Here is a 15,302-nt window from a genome sequence, read left to right on the forward strand (position 1 = left end):
AAAGTCTATATTTTGTCTCACAACACAGCCATTCCAGCTCTCTTTTGGGTACTATTTGTATGGAATATCTTTTTTCATCCCTTTACTCTCAACCTCTTTATGTTGTTATATCTAAAGTGAGTCTTGTGTAGACAGCACATACATATATCTTGGTTTTTTTACTCTAGTCTACTAGTCTATGCCTTTGATTGGAGAGTTCATTTCATTTACATTAAAGGTCATTGCTGAAAAGGAAAGATTTACTTCTGCCATTTAGTTGTTTTCTGTGTGTCTTCTATGTCAGTTGTTCCTCAATTCCTCCATTACTGCCTTTTTAATATTTATTGTTCTTTTCTAAAGTAACACTTTTATCCCCTTCTTTCCTTTTCTGTATGTTTTTTAGTATTTTCTTAGTGGCTATCTTGTGGATTACAATTAACATATTAAACTTGTAAAATCTACCAACTTAGTTTCAATAGTATAAAAACACTCTGCTCTACTTTTCCATCCCTCTCCACTTATTTTATATCTGTCAGGTTACATCTTTATACTATATACTACCCCTATTTTATAATTGTCAGATTACATCTCTATATTTTGTATGCCCATTAACATAAATTTATAATTACTTTGTGCATTTGCCTTAAATCATATAAGGAAAAGCAGAAGTTACAAACCAAATAAAAAGTACAATAATAGTGGCTTTTATGTATACCTATGAAGTTAACTTTACTAGTGTTCATATTTCTTTTTTATGGTTTAGAGTTACTATCTAGTGTCATTTCAGCTTAAAGCAGTTTTTGTAAAGTGGGTCCACTGTTGATGAGCTCTCTCAGGTTTTGTTTATCTGAAAACATCTTAATTTCTCCTTCATTCTTGAAGTATAATTTGCTGGCTATAATCTACACAGAACTGAAATATAATGATGTACACTCGATATTTATATAATATTACAAACCAATGTAACTGCCAATAAAAAAATATATATATAAAGAATTATTACTTGATAGTTTTTCTGCCAAGACTTTAAATGTGTTATCCTACCGACTGGTGGCCTCCTTTGTTTCTGATGAGAAATCAGCTGTTTAATCTCATTGAGGATCCTTTGTAGGTAACAACTTCTCACTTGCTGCTTTTGAAATTCTGTCTTTGTCTTTGGGTTTTGATAATTTGACTATAATATGTTTTGGTGTGGATCTTTTGAGTTTATCCTGTTTGGAGTTTGTTGAGCTTCTTGAATGTATAGATTTATGTCTTTTATCAAATTTGGGAAGTTTCTGGAAATTATTTCTTGAAATTTTCTTTCTCTCTCTCCTTTCCCTCTGCAATTCTCATCATGGGTATGTAAGTACACCAAATGGTGTGTCACAGGTCTCTTAAGCTCTGTTCGTTTTTCATTATTCTTTTCTCTTTCTGTTTCTCAGAATGAATAATCTCAACTGAACTATTTTCAAGTTCACTGACTCTTTATTTTGCCTGCTTAAATATACTGTTGAACCCTCATAATGAATTTTTCACCCTAGTTATTATACTTTGCAGCTCCAGGTTCCTCTAAGTTCTCTTAATTAATATTCTCTATTTGTTCAAACGTTGTTGACCTAGCTCCTTTAGTTCCATGACCAAGGCTTCCTTTAGCTCTTTGTGCACATTTAAGATAGTTGAGATAAAATCTTTGTGCCCGAACTTCCTCATGGATGGTTGGTATGCAGGAAGTGTAAAATGCCACAGCATTCTCCTGCCACAAAGTCGGAGCTTCTTTCTTCATCAAATCTTCCAGTTTTGACTAGATTCCAAAGTTCTACAAAAGTTAATTCTGACAGTTTTTGGCAGCTCATTAGTTGCTTTTGGGCAGATGGATTTCCCTACTCAGCCATTTTTGATGATACAAGTTCTTTTTTTAAAAATTGTAAAATCCCATTTATATGAAATATCCACAACAGGTAAATCCAGAGACACAAAGCAAGTTAGCGGTTGCCAGTGTCTGGGGAGAGCAGCAAGTGGGGAGTGACTGTTTGATGTCGGATTTGGGAGTACTGAAAAAATGCTGCTACCAGACAGAGGTGATGGCTGACAACACTGTGAATACACTAAACGCCACTGAATTGTACATTAAAAAATGGTTAATTTTATGTTATGCAAAATTCACATCAATAAAATTTTTTTAAGTCACTTCAAGGAGATGTGCATCCAAGGGCACTTTCTGTAACAGGGCCCAGAATATTAACACTTTCAACAAATCAGAAACAGAGGGACTATTCACAGGACTCTCACCATCCTACCTACACTCTCAGTATGATCAGAATTTCCCCCACGTTCCTTACTGTTCCTATGTCAGTACTCTGAGGTGGAGTCAGGCTCCATATGGGGTTAGCACATGGAAGTTCCCTGTATGTCACTCATATCTATGGCCTTTCTCCCTCTTTCAATTCTCTGATACTGAACAAACTTAGAGTTTCACATTCAACGTATTTATAGCATTCTCTCCACCCCTGTGAATTTCCACTTGTGGATTATCTGATGCTTGTTCAATTGTGAATTTTGACTAAAGGCTTTTCCACATTCAAAACATTTATAGAGTGCTATGGGCTGAACCATGTCCTCCCAAAATTCATGTTGAAGCCCTAACCCCCAATATGTCTATATGTGGAGATGGGGCCTCTAAGGAAGTAAGTATGGTTAAATGAGGTCATAAAGGTAGGACCCTGACACAAAAGGGCTGGTGCCTCATAAGGTGAGAAAGAGACTCAAGCTCATTCTCTCTGCCATGTGAGCACACAGTGAGAAGGAAGACATCTGTAGGCCAGGATGAGTCCTCACCAGGAACCAAATCAGCCGGCACCTTGATATTAGATTCCTAGTGTAAAGACTTGTGAGAAACACATTTCTGTTGTTTAAACCACTAGTCTATGGTATTTGTTATGGCAGCCCTAGCAGACCAATACAGACTTTGGTACTGAGAGTTGGGTGCTGCTGTGACAAATACCTAAAACTGTGGACGTGGCTTTGGAACTGTGTGATGGGCAGAGGCTGGGAGAGTTTTGAGGTGCATGCTAGAAGAACCCAAGACTGACATGAAAGGACTGCTGGCCGAAATATAGACATTAAAGGTGATTTTGAGGAAGGCTAAGAAAGAGGAAAGTTAGAGAGAAAACATCCATCTTCTCAGAGAATGCACAAATAACCATGAACAGAATGTTGGTAGAAATAGGCATTAAAAGACATTCTGGTGATGTCTCAGATGGAAATGAGCAGCAGGTTACTGGAAACTGGAGGAAAGGTGATCCCTGTTATAAAGTGGCAAAGAACTTGACTGAACTCTGTTCTGGTGTTTTGTGGGAGGTTGAACTTGTGAGTGACCAGACTGGATATTTAGCTGAGGAGATTTCTGAGCAAAGTTTTGAAGGAACAGTTTAGTTCCTCCTTACTGCTTATAGTAAAATGTGAGAGGGGAGAAATGAATTGAAGAAGGATTTGTTAAGCAAAAAGGAAACTGCACTGAAGATTTGGAAAATTCTCAGCCTTTGCAAAAAAGTGAGAAAGCTTGCTCTGAAGAGAACACTGAGGACATGCTGAAGAATGATTTGATAAAGAGATTAGGATGAGTGTGAACCACGAATTTAATCAACTTCAGCAGAAGCCAGGAAGAGAAGGGATTATACCAGCAGAAACACTGCCAGCTGGGGCTAAAGTAAAAAGAGAAAGCAGGATGGAATGAGGAAGTCTTCGAACACGCATTATCCTTCAAGAAAAGGGAGGAATAACCCTGAAAGCAATTCAGAGATTGTCAGGGCTGCCAATCCCACATCACAGGCCCAGGGGGCAAGGCTGCCCACTCCTCAGTTTTAGCAGGGCCTTTGCTGAGAGCCATGGAGGCAGGGTTGCCCCTCTGAGCCAAAGGGACACTGTCAACCCAGAGGACCTGGAGAGGAGAACTTCAAACCAGAAGATTATTCTCAGCCCAAACATCTGACAGAGTTTATCTGGCTAGGCTTTGGATTTGTCAGGACCTGCCACCTTATCTTCTTTCTCCCTTTTGGAATGGCAATGTCTGCCCTCTGCCTGTCCCACCATTTTATTTTGGAAATTAACTTGTCTGGTTCACAGGTTCACAAGTGGAGAGGAATTTTGCCTTAGGATGAATGGTACTTCAATTTGTGTCTCACACATGCCTCTCATTTAGAGGATATTTATATGAGACTTTGGACCTTAAAGTTATGCTGGGATGAGTTAAGACTTTGGGGGCTCGTAGGATGAAATAATGTATTTTTCCTGTGAGGAGGGCATGAACTTGGGAGGCCAGGGTTTGGAATGCTATGTACTACACTGTGTCCCCCCAAATCCACAAGTTGAAGCCCTAACCCCAATGTGGCTGTATTTAGAGATGGGGCCTCTAAGGAAATAATTAAGGTTAGATGAGGTCATAAGGGCAGGGCCCTGATCCCACAGGAATAAGAGGAAGAGACATCAGAGCTGTCTCCACCATGTGAGGACACGGCAAGAAAGCAGCCATCTGGAAGCCAGGAAGAGAGTTCTTGTCAGGAACTGAATCAGCCAGCACCTTGATCTTGGACTTTCCAGTCCCCAGAACTGTGAGAAAACAGAATTTCTATTGTTTAAGCCACCTAGTCTGTGGTATTCTTTTATGGCAGCCCCAGCAGACTAATACATGGGGTTTCTCTCCAGTGTAAACTCTGATGCTAATCAAGGTTTGCATTTGGACAGCAGGCTCTCCGTCTCTTACCACATCCACAGAGCTTCCCACCAGTGTGGACTCGGTGGATCCGGGGGGAAGATGGTGGGAGCTCTGGCTGGAGCACTCCCCACAGACACTACATCTGTATGGCTTTTTTCCCCTTCTCTGATGCTGGCCAAGTTGTGAGTTTGGACAGAAACCCCTCCCACATTTATCACATCTGCAGGGCTTCTCTCTGAAGTTGACTTTTTGGTATTGGGCCAGATGTGAGCTACAGATACAGCGTTTCTCACACACCTTTTACACTCACAGGGCTTCTCTCTGTGAGACTGTGAGTCTGCCTGTGGAGAACAAGGTGTGAGCTCTAACTAAAGGCTATCCCACACTTACTGGATTTTTAGTTTCTCTTCCAAGCTCTGATGCTGAAAGAGACCTGAGCTGGATTAGAATCCTTCCTTTCCCCACATTTGTTGCAGCCATAGGGTTTCTCTCCAGTGTGCAATCTCCAATTCTGACTGAAGCTTTTTAAGCATACAGTACACTTGCACAGTTTCTCTCCCGTATGAATCCTCTGATACTAAGTTTTGAGCTTTGAATGAAAGATTGACTGCCATTATCACACAAGTAGAGTCTCTCACCAGAATGAATTTTCTGATGTTGCCTGAGCTCAGAATTGAATCTGAAGCTTCTTCCACAAATGACACATTTGTGGGTTCTTCTTCCTGAACAATCACTCTCTTGGGTAGGAAAGTCTGAGTTTAGACTGACATTGCTCCTATGCTCATCACATCCCAGGGTTCTTGCTCCTGTGGAATTTTCCTTATGGAGCATGGTCACTTGCCAGTAAAATAAGAGAGTTCCTTAGGGAGGGTCTTGGAGGAATCTAACCTGAGCCAGTGTGACAAGCTTTCCCCAAAGCAGGCTCCTGAGGACCATTCCTGGGGACCATTCTCGGTGCCAATAAGACACAAACATCTGACATTTTTTCGCTCACAAAATAAGATGGCTTGTCTCCACCTTCATTGGAGAATGATGTTTTGATTTAGGTTGTGTATGCGAATCTTCTCCTACTCAAACGTGAGTTCACTGAAAGCAGAGGCTATGATGTTTCTGTCCTGACGTTCTCTGTCTCATCAGGCAAAGGAGGCTTTGCATTCTGTCCCTACGTGTCCAACACACAAGAAACACAGACAAACTCCACAGCAGCTCATCAGCTGAACTGGCGAGCTAGCACTGTGGCCACGTGTAGTGCCTCTATCCAAGACTGAGAAAGGAGGCAGGTGTTGGCTCCAGGGTGGTGGTTCCAGTCACTTCCCAACTACTAAGTCTCCTTGCTTGGCCTCAGTGCTGGTCCTTGTAATCTCACCATCGTTGCAAACCATGAGCTTTATCATGAAGGAGTAGAAAGTCAGGTGGGAGGGAAAACACAAGGGCCCAATCAGCAATATCCTGTCCTCTTGGTCCCTCCGGGGACACCACAAGGGTCTCCAAGTTGGATGCCAGGGGAGGGGCTAGCACAGAAACTCTAGCCCCAGGCATGGTGAAAAGCATGGCTGATGGGGCAGAAGCACCAAGATTAACCTCATCGTTCTGTTTGAAATATTCTCTAATTTCTCTTGTAATTTCTTCAGTGACCTAAGGATTAGTAAGAAATATGTTGTTTAATTTCCAAATATTTGATATTTACTTAGATATCTTATTATTGATTTGTAATATAATGCTATTAGAGTCACAGAATACACTCTGCATTCTTTAAACTCTTTTAATGATGTCTTTTATAGATTAGCATGTAGTCTATCTTGGTGACCACAGTGATAGTACTTGAAAATAATGTGCATTCTGCAGTTGCAGGGCACAGTATTCTATAACTATCAATCAGGATGATGCAGCAGCTAGTTTTCTTCAGATCATCTGTGTCTTTAGTGGTTTTTTACCTAGTTGTTTCTATCAATTGCTCAGAGGTGGTTAAAACCCACCTCTGAGTTGTAATGGTACAATTGCTTTTTTCTTCCTTTAATTCTGTCAATTATTTTGAAGCTTTGTTATTAGACACACACACATAACTGTTATGTCTTCCTAATGAAGTGACTCATATCATTCAGAATTGGTCTTTCTTCCCTCTGTCTTGAAGTCTATTTCATTTGATATTACTCCATTTTCCTCTTCCTTGTTGAGTATAATTACAATAGAGACTTTAAAGTGCTTGTCTAATAATTTCATCTACGGGTGAATTATGGTACGTGAATTACATCTCAATAAAAAATTTAAAATTTGAAAGATGGGTAGGATTAAGAATAGTCAAGGAAAGAATAGAGGTCTAAGGGGCTGGCCTTCTGGCCGAGTGGTTAAGTTCACGCGCTCCGCTGCAGGCGGCTCAGTGTTTCGTTGGTTCGAATCCTGGGCGCGGACATGGCATTGCTCATCAAACCACGCTGAGGCAGCGTCCCACATGCCACAACTAGAAAGACCCACAATGAAGAATATACAACTATGTGCTGGGGGGCTTTGGGGAGAAAAAGGAAAAAATAAAATCTTAAAAAAAAAAAAAGAATACAGGTCTAAGAATCTAGATGAGGCCTAGAGGGAGGGAGGGAACAGAGATGCCATGAGCAAAGGAAGAGAGGGAGCAAGCCCCAGACATGGCTGGGCTGGAGCAACTGGCAGGAGGGAAAGGAAGTCAGTGGTGGAACAGAGGGCAGAGGTGTGGCAGCATCCTGTGGATGGTTCTGAAAGCAAAGAGAAGAACAGAGACACTCTTCTATAGAGCTGTAGGTCATGCCAGATGAAACACTCATGCCTCCTCTCTCAGTCATATTTTGTGGTGAGAATAACTAAGTGCAAAATTCATTTCATGGATAAAATTTCCACAGAACAGGTTCTCAAATATTGAGAACAAGTTAAATTTCCAATAACTGAGAAATAGTGGTATGGAATAGTGAAAATCTGTGAATGTTTGTAACCTGTAAAGAGTCATAGATTTGAATGTGAATATTAGTGGTTTCTCCATCTTTAAAAGCATGATGCTGAGGCAGTCACTAGTTTTAATATGCTACAATTTTATCATTAAAATCTGTCCAAGATGCACACAGACCAAAATTATTAATTAAATTCCAATGATAGGAATAACTGAATGTTCATTAACTGATAAATGAATAAACAAAATGTGGTATATCTACACAATGGAGTATTATTCGACCATAAATAATAATGAAAATATTACTGCTTTGGGCTATGACATGGATGAACCTTGAAAATATACGCTAAGTGAAAGAAAACAGACACAAAAGACCACATATTATATGATTTCATTTATATGAAACGTACAGAATAGTCAAATTCTTAGAGACAAAAAGCAGATTAGCGGTTGTCAGGGGCTGAGGGAAGGGAGAATGGGGAGTGACTCCTAACAGGTATGGGGTTTCCTTGGTGGGTAATGAAAACATGAGGGTTGCACAGCTTTGTCAATATACTAAAATCTACAGAATTGTACACTTTAAAAGGGCAAATTTTATTGGATATAAATTATACCTCAGTAAAAAATTTTTAAAATGTTTTAATTCCAGTGATAGGTAAACCCCTAAAAAAGTTGGGAATCTTATCAGAATGGAGTCTGTGCTGTAGATATCATTGTTAGTAGACCATCAAAGGCTCCTGCACACAGCAGACATTCAAAACAATTTTAAAGAGTCAGTGAAGGAGTGCTAGCTAATTTCTTACACGTTAACAGCCTGTAGGCACAGCCCCCTTCTGTATCACAACTCTAATGCATATTCCAATTTCCCCTCTCAGGCAAAGGCCCTTGGGAGAAATGCCTAACTGTCATGTTGTATATATAAGTCAGAATATTCCATATAATTCAGATGTGACATACAACAAAGTACCTGGAAATGCGATTTGAAAAACTCTAAAATATGTAATTTTTATGCCTCAAAATAACAAACAGCAAAACAAACAAACCCCTTTGTTTTTTAGTTTTTTCAAAATAATGGTCCCTTTATAAAATAAGTATAAGTGCCAGATACTCTTACAGGTATGGAAACTTCATCTTAAAAAACTAAGCCAGTCAGATGCTTATGCCCTGGCATCCAGGAAAATAATGAATATTGAGAGATGTTGGTCATAGACAGGATGAGGTTCAAGGTGTGCTAAGGATCCCACAGGAAGTGGCAGAGTAGAGACAGGAAAAGTAAGCCAGTACAATGTTCCATTTCAGCCAAGAATGCTTCTCTATTAACATCATAAATGGTAAAGTGCAATGTACAAAAGAAAAGCTGTCCCTGTTACTTTAGGGAACATGGCATGCATTAACATACACACTTTCTCTCAAAGGTAGAAAGATTTGACAATTGAGGGACACAGAGCTCTCAATGATATTCTGTTAACATCAAAAACCAATCATTTTAGGGAGCCGGCCCCGTAGCTGAGTGGTTGGGTTCATATGCTCCACTTTGGCGGCCCAGGGTTTCACCAGTTTGGATCCTGGGCACAGACATCAGGCACCGTTCATCAGGCCATGCTGAGGTGGCATCCCACATGCCACAACTAGAAGGACCCACAACTAAAAATATACAGCTATGTGCTGGGGGGCTTTGGGGAGAGAAAGGAAAAATAAAATCTAAAATAACCCCAATCATTTTAAACTTATATAGTAACAGACAAATATCCACCATATAAGCTCAGTATTAATATCAAGTTCACATCTTCTTGCAAAAAAATTCTACACTGGACATATTTATAGGACAGGCAATGCAAAACTTACACTATTTTGTGTAATTGATATAATTTACACATAAGTATCCTGCCTGGCATCTGTTTAGGTCGTCAGTAAACATCAACTTTACTCGATTATGTCAAATTCACAGGCTACCTAGTCTTAGGGATTATAAAATCTTTCCTTTAGGACATATATTTATTCAGGTAGTATTTATTTCCAATCCTTGATTTTAACATGGCAAACTCCTTCTCAAAATCCTTCAAAACCCAGCTTGCTCCAAGTTCAAGTCCACACTCCTCAGCCTGGCTTCCAGGATTCTGGCTGAACTGTCTCCCTCCAGTCTCAGGGGGATGCAGGCAAAGCCTTCAGGTGCCAGACAAATAATGAGTGAGCAGAGCAGGGGTCTCGGTCTCAGGGTCAAAGGGCACAAGGAGGTGTGACTAAACTATGGAGATGCTATTTGGCTCCAGCTACTTGTCATCCACCAAGAGTGGGGACTCAAGACAGTGGGGAACAATCTATTCTCAGAAAAATTGGCAATCCAGACCTTTAGGGTAATCTACAAATTTTTAAGTGTAGAAAACTCATTTAAATACAAAGCACGGGCTGGCCAAACCAAATCTATCCACATGTCACAAGCAAATAGAATGTCAGCATCCTCACCTCTACAGAGAAACCAACGTGACTCAAGGCCACTGGCTGCTTCAAGCTTCCCACGTGGTGAGGGACAGTCCATTGGTCACCCAGTGTCTGAGACGCGATAGGCTTCCTGCCACATCCCCACAAGAATGCCTTCCCTCAGCTCTTCAATTTGCCCAGTCCATCAGGGGCAGCTCAGGGAACTCCTCCTTTAAAGACTTCCTTCACTTTTTTTGGCCTTGGGACTTGCTGAGCACATGAGAATGAATGTCCTGTATTTTCATTTTGACTGCTCAGGCTGAGCAGTCTGTGCTGATAACAGTTTATTACTTGGTGAATTCCTGAGTCACGAATGGAGTAGGGAAGTCTGAGAGAGGGCTCCAGGTAAGATGGACCATACCTCCAAGATCAGGGCTGGGTATGGCCTAACACCAACAAGGCAGCTCCAAGACAAGAAAAGGCAATGGGTCCATCCTGCAAGACCTAGGAAGAAAGGTGAGGACTTACCTCGTCTGTGGCTGTCAGGAGCCCTGGGGCCATATTCCTGGTCTCCTGAGTGCTCCGCCTGGAGGAGAGTCAAGTTGCAGAGGCAGATCTAGGGAAAAAGAAGAGAAGTAAGAGGGATGCTGAGGAGGAGCATTGTCTGCCCAGCCTCCCAGGTCAGCAGAGGAGAGGGGGAGTAAGGAAGGCAGGTTGCAGAGGGCATCAGAGCAGCCCACTCTTAAGCAGTAACCAGTGTCCTGTAGGTAAGGCCCCCAGAGCTGGAACAGCAGCAGGCTTGGCCTCAATCTCTGGTTGGGAAATGAAGCCCCCAGCAGCTGCGAAAGACTCTGTCACTGTGTGGACTCTGTTAAGAGGAAAAGGGCCTCAGAGTGCCCACAGGTAAGCATTCACATTGAGAAGTAAAGTGACCTATCATAGTGAAAACAGAAGCTACCCATCCGTATCTGCCCTGAGGCCAAAGGATGAGGCCCAGGAAATTCAAAACAGAAGGAGCACTACAGGACTCCACAGAATGGCGACCTGGGGGAGACCTGAAGCAGGGGGAAGCCATAACCTGGTTGCACCCTCCTCTCCACTTAAATATCCAAGATTAGGTTCCCAAAATTTGAAATGTGACTTGAAATTTAAGAATGGGCAGTCAGCATTTGGCTCAGTCTTCAATAAGTCAATTTCATAAAGAAATTTTTAAAAGAGGAGATGCTCCTTAGTGAAAAGATACTTAAGAGAGAAATCATTCTTCAGATGTCATCTACAGGCCTTGACTGGGCCCTAGTTTGCACAAATGAACTGAAAGACGTTTGGGGCCTACAAAGGACAGTTCAATATGAACTGCGTATTAGATGATGTTAGAGAATTATTGTAAACATTGTTAGACGTGACCATGATATTCTGGATATAGAGGAAAACAACAGTCATCATTAAGAAACGATGCGGAAGGACTGAGGAGTGAATTAACATATTTATAATTTTTTTTAAATGTGACGCTTTTGACAAGTTAATAGCATTAAAAGAGGGTGGAGAGCTCTTATCGAATAAAAGGAGACCTAAGAGGCACATCAATCAAATGCAATGTGTGGACCTTGTTAAGGCATTTTTGAGGCAATTGAGGAACTCTGAACACTGATTAGATATTAGATGATATTAAGGAATCAATATTAATTTTATTAGGTTTAGGTTAAGAAGGGGCTGCACTGATGCACCCATGGCACAGTGCTTAAGTTTGGTGCACTCCACTTTGGTGGCCCGGGTTCTTGGGTTTGTGGGTTTGGATCCTGGGTGCAGACCTTTACCACTTGTCAGCCATGCTGTGGTGGCGACTGACATATACAGTGGACGAAGACTGGCAACAGATGTTAGCTCAGGGCTAATCTTCCTCAGCAAAAAAAGAAAATAATAATAATGAGCTTCACTGATACCCTCTGCAAATAATTGTGGCTATGCTTTAAAAAAACAGAGTGCAAAATCTATAGCTAACATCATATTTAATGGTGAGAAACTAGATGCTGTCTTCATAAGATCAGAAACAAGGTAAGGATATCTTCTCTCACCACTCATATTCAACATCACACTGGAAGTCCTAGCTAATGTAAGACAAGAAAAGACAATAAAAGGTACACAGATTGGGAACAGAGAAACAAAACTGTCTTTGTCTGTGGATGACCTGATTGTCTATGTAGAAAATCCCAAAGAATCAACACAAAATTTCTGAGACTAACAAGTGATTATATCAAGGCTGCAGGACACAAGGTTAATATACAAAACTCAACTGCTTTCCTATACACCAGCCACAAACAAATGGAATTAGCAATTAAAAGCACTACAACATCCATATTAGCATCCAGAAAAAGGAAATACTTAGGTCTAAGTCTAAAAAATAACTTTTGTATAAGATCTGTATGAGGAAAACTATAAAACTCTGCTGAAACAAATCAAAGATCTAAACAAATGGAGGTAGTCCACATTATGGACAGGGAGACTCGATATTGTTAAGATGCCAGTTCTTCCCAACTGGATCTATACGTTCACACAACCTCCATCAAAATCCCAGCAAGTTACTTCAAGGATAGCAACAAATTGGTTCTAAAATTTATATGGAACGGCAAAAGATCCCAAAGAGCCAACACAATACTGAAGAAGAATAACGAAGACTGACACAACCAGATTTCACAACCTACTACAAAGCTACAGTAATTAACAGAGTGTGATATAGGCAAAAATTAATTTAAAAATAGACAAAAAGATCAATGGAACAAAACAGCACAGAAACAGACACACAAAGAACAAAGGAGCAAAGGAAATTCAAAAAATAACTCAATATGAATCATAGACCTAAAGGTAAAATGTGAAACTATAAAACTGGAAGGTAACATGTGAGAAAATCTAGGTGACCTTGGGTTTGGCAATGTCCTTTCAGATATAACACCAAAAGTATAGTCCAGGAAAGAAAAGAATTGGTAAGTCAGGTTCTGTTAAGATTAAAAACTTCTGCTCTGCAAAAGATACTGGTAAGAAAATGAAAAGTAAACACATAGACTGGGAGAAAATACATGAAGAAAAAGAAGTGGAAAAGAGAAACAGAATCATAATCAGAGTTAAGAAAACTTGCTACACCTCTCAGCAAAATAAAAAGCAAATTGGGGTCGGCCCTGTGGCATAGTGGTTAAGTCTGCACACTCCGCTTCAGCAGCCTGGGTTCGCGGGTTCATATCCCAGGCATGGACCTACACCACTTGTTACTCATGCTGTGCCAGCAATCCACATATAAAATAGAGGAAGACTGGCAATGGATGTTAGCTCAGGGTGAATCTTCCTCAGCAAAAAATGCAATAAAAAATAAAAAAATGAAAAAATAAAAAGCAAATTGACAGTAATATCAGAGATTTGAAAAACACTATCAGGCAGTATTGATCTAATTGACATTTAAAGAACACTAAGCCCCACAAGTGCAGAAGGTGCACACAGAACATTCACCAAGGTAAGTGAAATTCTGAGGCATATAAGTCACCAACCTCAAAGGACTAAAGTTTAAAAAGAGTATGTTCTTTGCCCAAGATGGAATTAAAGCAGAAATCAGTAACAGGAGGCTCTCTAGAAAGACCTCCAGAATGAGAAATTAAGAAACAGTGGTCTAAAAACAGATGGATGAAAGAAAAAATTCCAACAGACATGAAGAGATATTTTGAACAGAATGATTCTAATAAACACAACATATTGGAACATATCACAACTAACAAAGCTTGTGACATGGAGCTGTTATGGGCTGTATTGCGTCCTCTATCAAATCCATATGTGAAAGTCCTCACTTCCAGTACCTTAGAATGCGACAGTATTTGGAGATAGGGTCTTTAAGTTAGAACGACTTTATCAGGCTGGGCTCTAATCCAGTGTAACTGGAGCCCTTATAAGAGGAAATCTGAACATAGATCTAGAGGGTAGACCACGTAAACACAGGGAGAAGATGGCCATGTACAAACCAAAGGAAGGCCTCGGAAGAAACCAACACTGCTGACACCTTGATCTTTAACCTCCAGCCTCCAGAACTGTGAGAAAATAAATTTCTGTTGCTTGAGCCCCCCAGTCTGTGATGCTGTTATGGCAGTCCTAGCAACTAATACAGCAGCTAAAGCAGTTCTTAAATGGAAAGTTATAGCTTTAAACAAGTGCACCGAAAAAAAGGCTTTAACTAATTAAAAGAAACTCAACTCTTACCTTAAGTTTGGAAAGGAAGAGGAAAAAAAAAGAAGAAAGAATAAGTAATAAAGAAGAAAAATCAGTGACATAGAAATGAGAATTTGTAATTGAAATACAAAGGGAATTTAAAAAGCCAAAGATTGATTATATGAAAATGATTACAATTGCTAAACCCCAGGCCTGAAACTATAAATCTCCTAGAAGGAAACATGGAGAAAAGCTTCATGACATCAGAATGGGCAATAATTTCTTAGACATAACACCAAAAGCCTGAGCAACAAAAGCAAAAATACACAAGTGAGACTACATTAAACTTAAGAACTTCTGTGCAGCAAAGAAACAATCAAAAGTGAAAAGGCAAGCTGTGGAATGGGAGAAAATAGATGCAAACCATAAACTCCATTATATTGTGCTTTGCAGACACTACATTTTTTTGTAAATTGAAAGTCTGTGGCAACTCTGTGTTGAGCAAGTCTATCAATGTTATTTTTCCAATAGCGTTTGCTCACTTTGTGTCTCTGTGCCACATTTTGGTAACTCTCACAATATTTCAAACTTTCTCAACATTGTTATATCTGTTAGGGTGATCTGTGATCAGTGATCTTAGATGTTACAATTACAATTTTGGGGGGCTCCACGAACCATGCCCATATAAGACAGTGAACTTAATGGATAAAGGTTGTGTATGTTCTGACTGCTTTCCCAACTGGCCATTCCCCTGTCTCCCTCTCTCGCCTCGGGCCTCCCTATTCCCCGAGACACAACAATATTGAAATTAGGCCAGTCAATAACCCTACAATGGCCTGTAAGTGTTCAGGTGAAAGGAAGAGCGACACATTTCTCACTTTAAATCAAAAGCTTAGAATGAAGAGTGATGTCAGCATTATGGCCAAGTGAGTCCTTCCCTTAGACTCTCCACTCTAAGATACAATGAAAAGGACATTCATAAGCCAACAGAGGACATTCACACAACACAAGACACGTCTGAGAGACCCACACACCCATACGTCTGAAGGTGGAGGTGCTGGACTCCCAGGGAAGAAGTGGAAGGAGGTAAGGGGATCTCCCCTCCCTCCCTAGGAG

The 15,302-nt window shown here is 40.4% G+C and overlaps 1 protein-coding gene across 7 annotated transcripts in view; it reads right to left on the reverse strand.

Moving 5' to 3' along the window:
* Positions 1-15,302, reverse strand: part of LOC124233886 (zinc finger protein 169-like) — a 57,803-nt gene that overhangs the window by 20,429 nt on the left and 22,072 nt on the right. For 4 of the 7 annotated variants that reach the window (XM_046651159.1, XM_046651155.1, XM_046651156.1 and 1 more), the window contains exon 2: positions 10,533-10,620. In XM_046651159.1, coding sequence (XP_046507115.1) covers positions 10,533-10,565 — 33 coding nt within the window. In that variant the 5' untranslated portion in view covers positions 10,566-10,620. Of the gene's footprint in view, positions 1-10,049; positions 10,621-15,302 lie in introns of all 7 variants that reach the window. The other 3 variants (XM_046651161.1, XM_046651160.1, XM_046651162.1) reach the window with 1 other exon arrangement.

The sequence above is a fragment of the Equus quagga genome, unplaced genomic scaffold (genome assembly GCF_021613505.1).
Source record: "Equus quagga isolate Etosha38 unplaced genomic scaffold, UCLA_HA_Equagga_1.0 268.2_RagTag, whole genome shotgun sequence".
Lineage (NCBI taxonomy): Eukaryota > Metazoa > Chordata > Mammalia > Perissodactyla > Equidae > Equus > Equus quagga.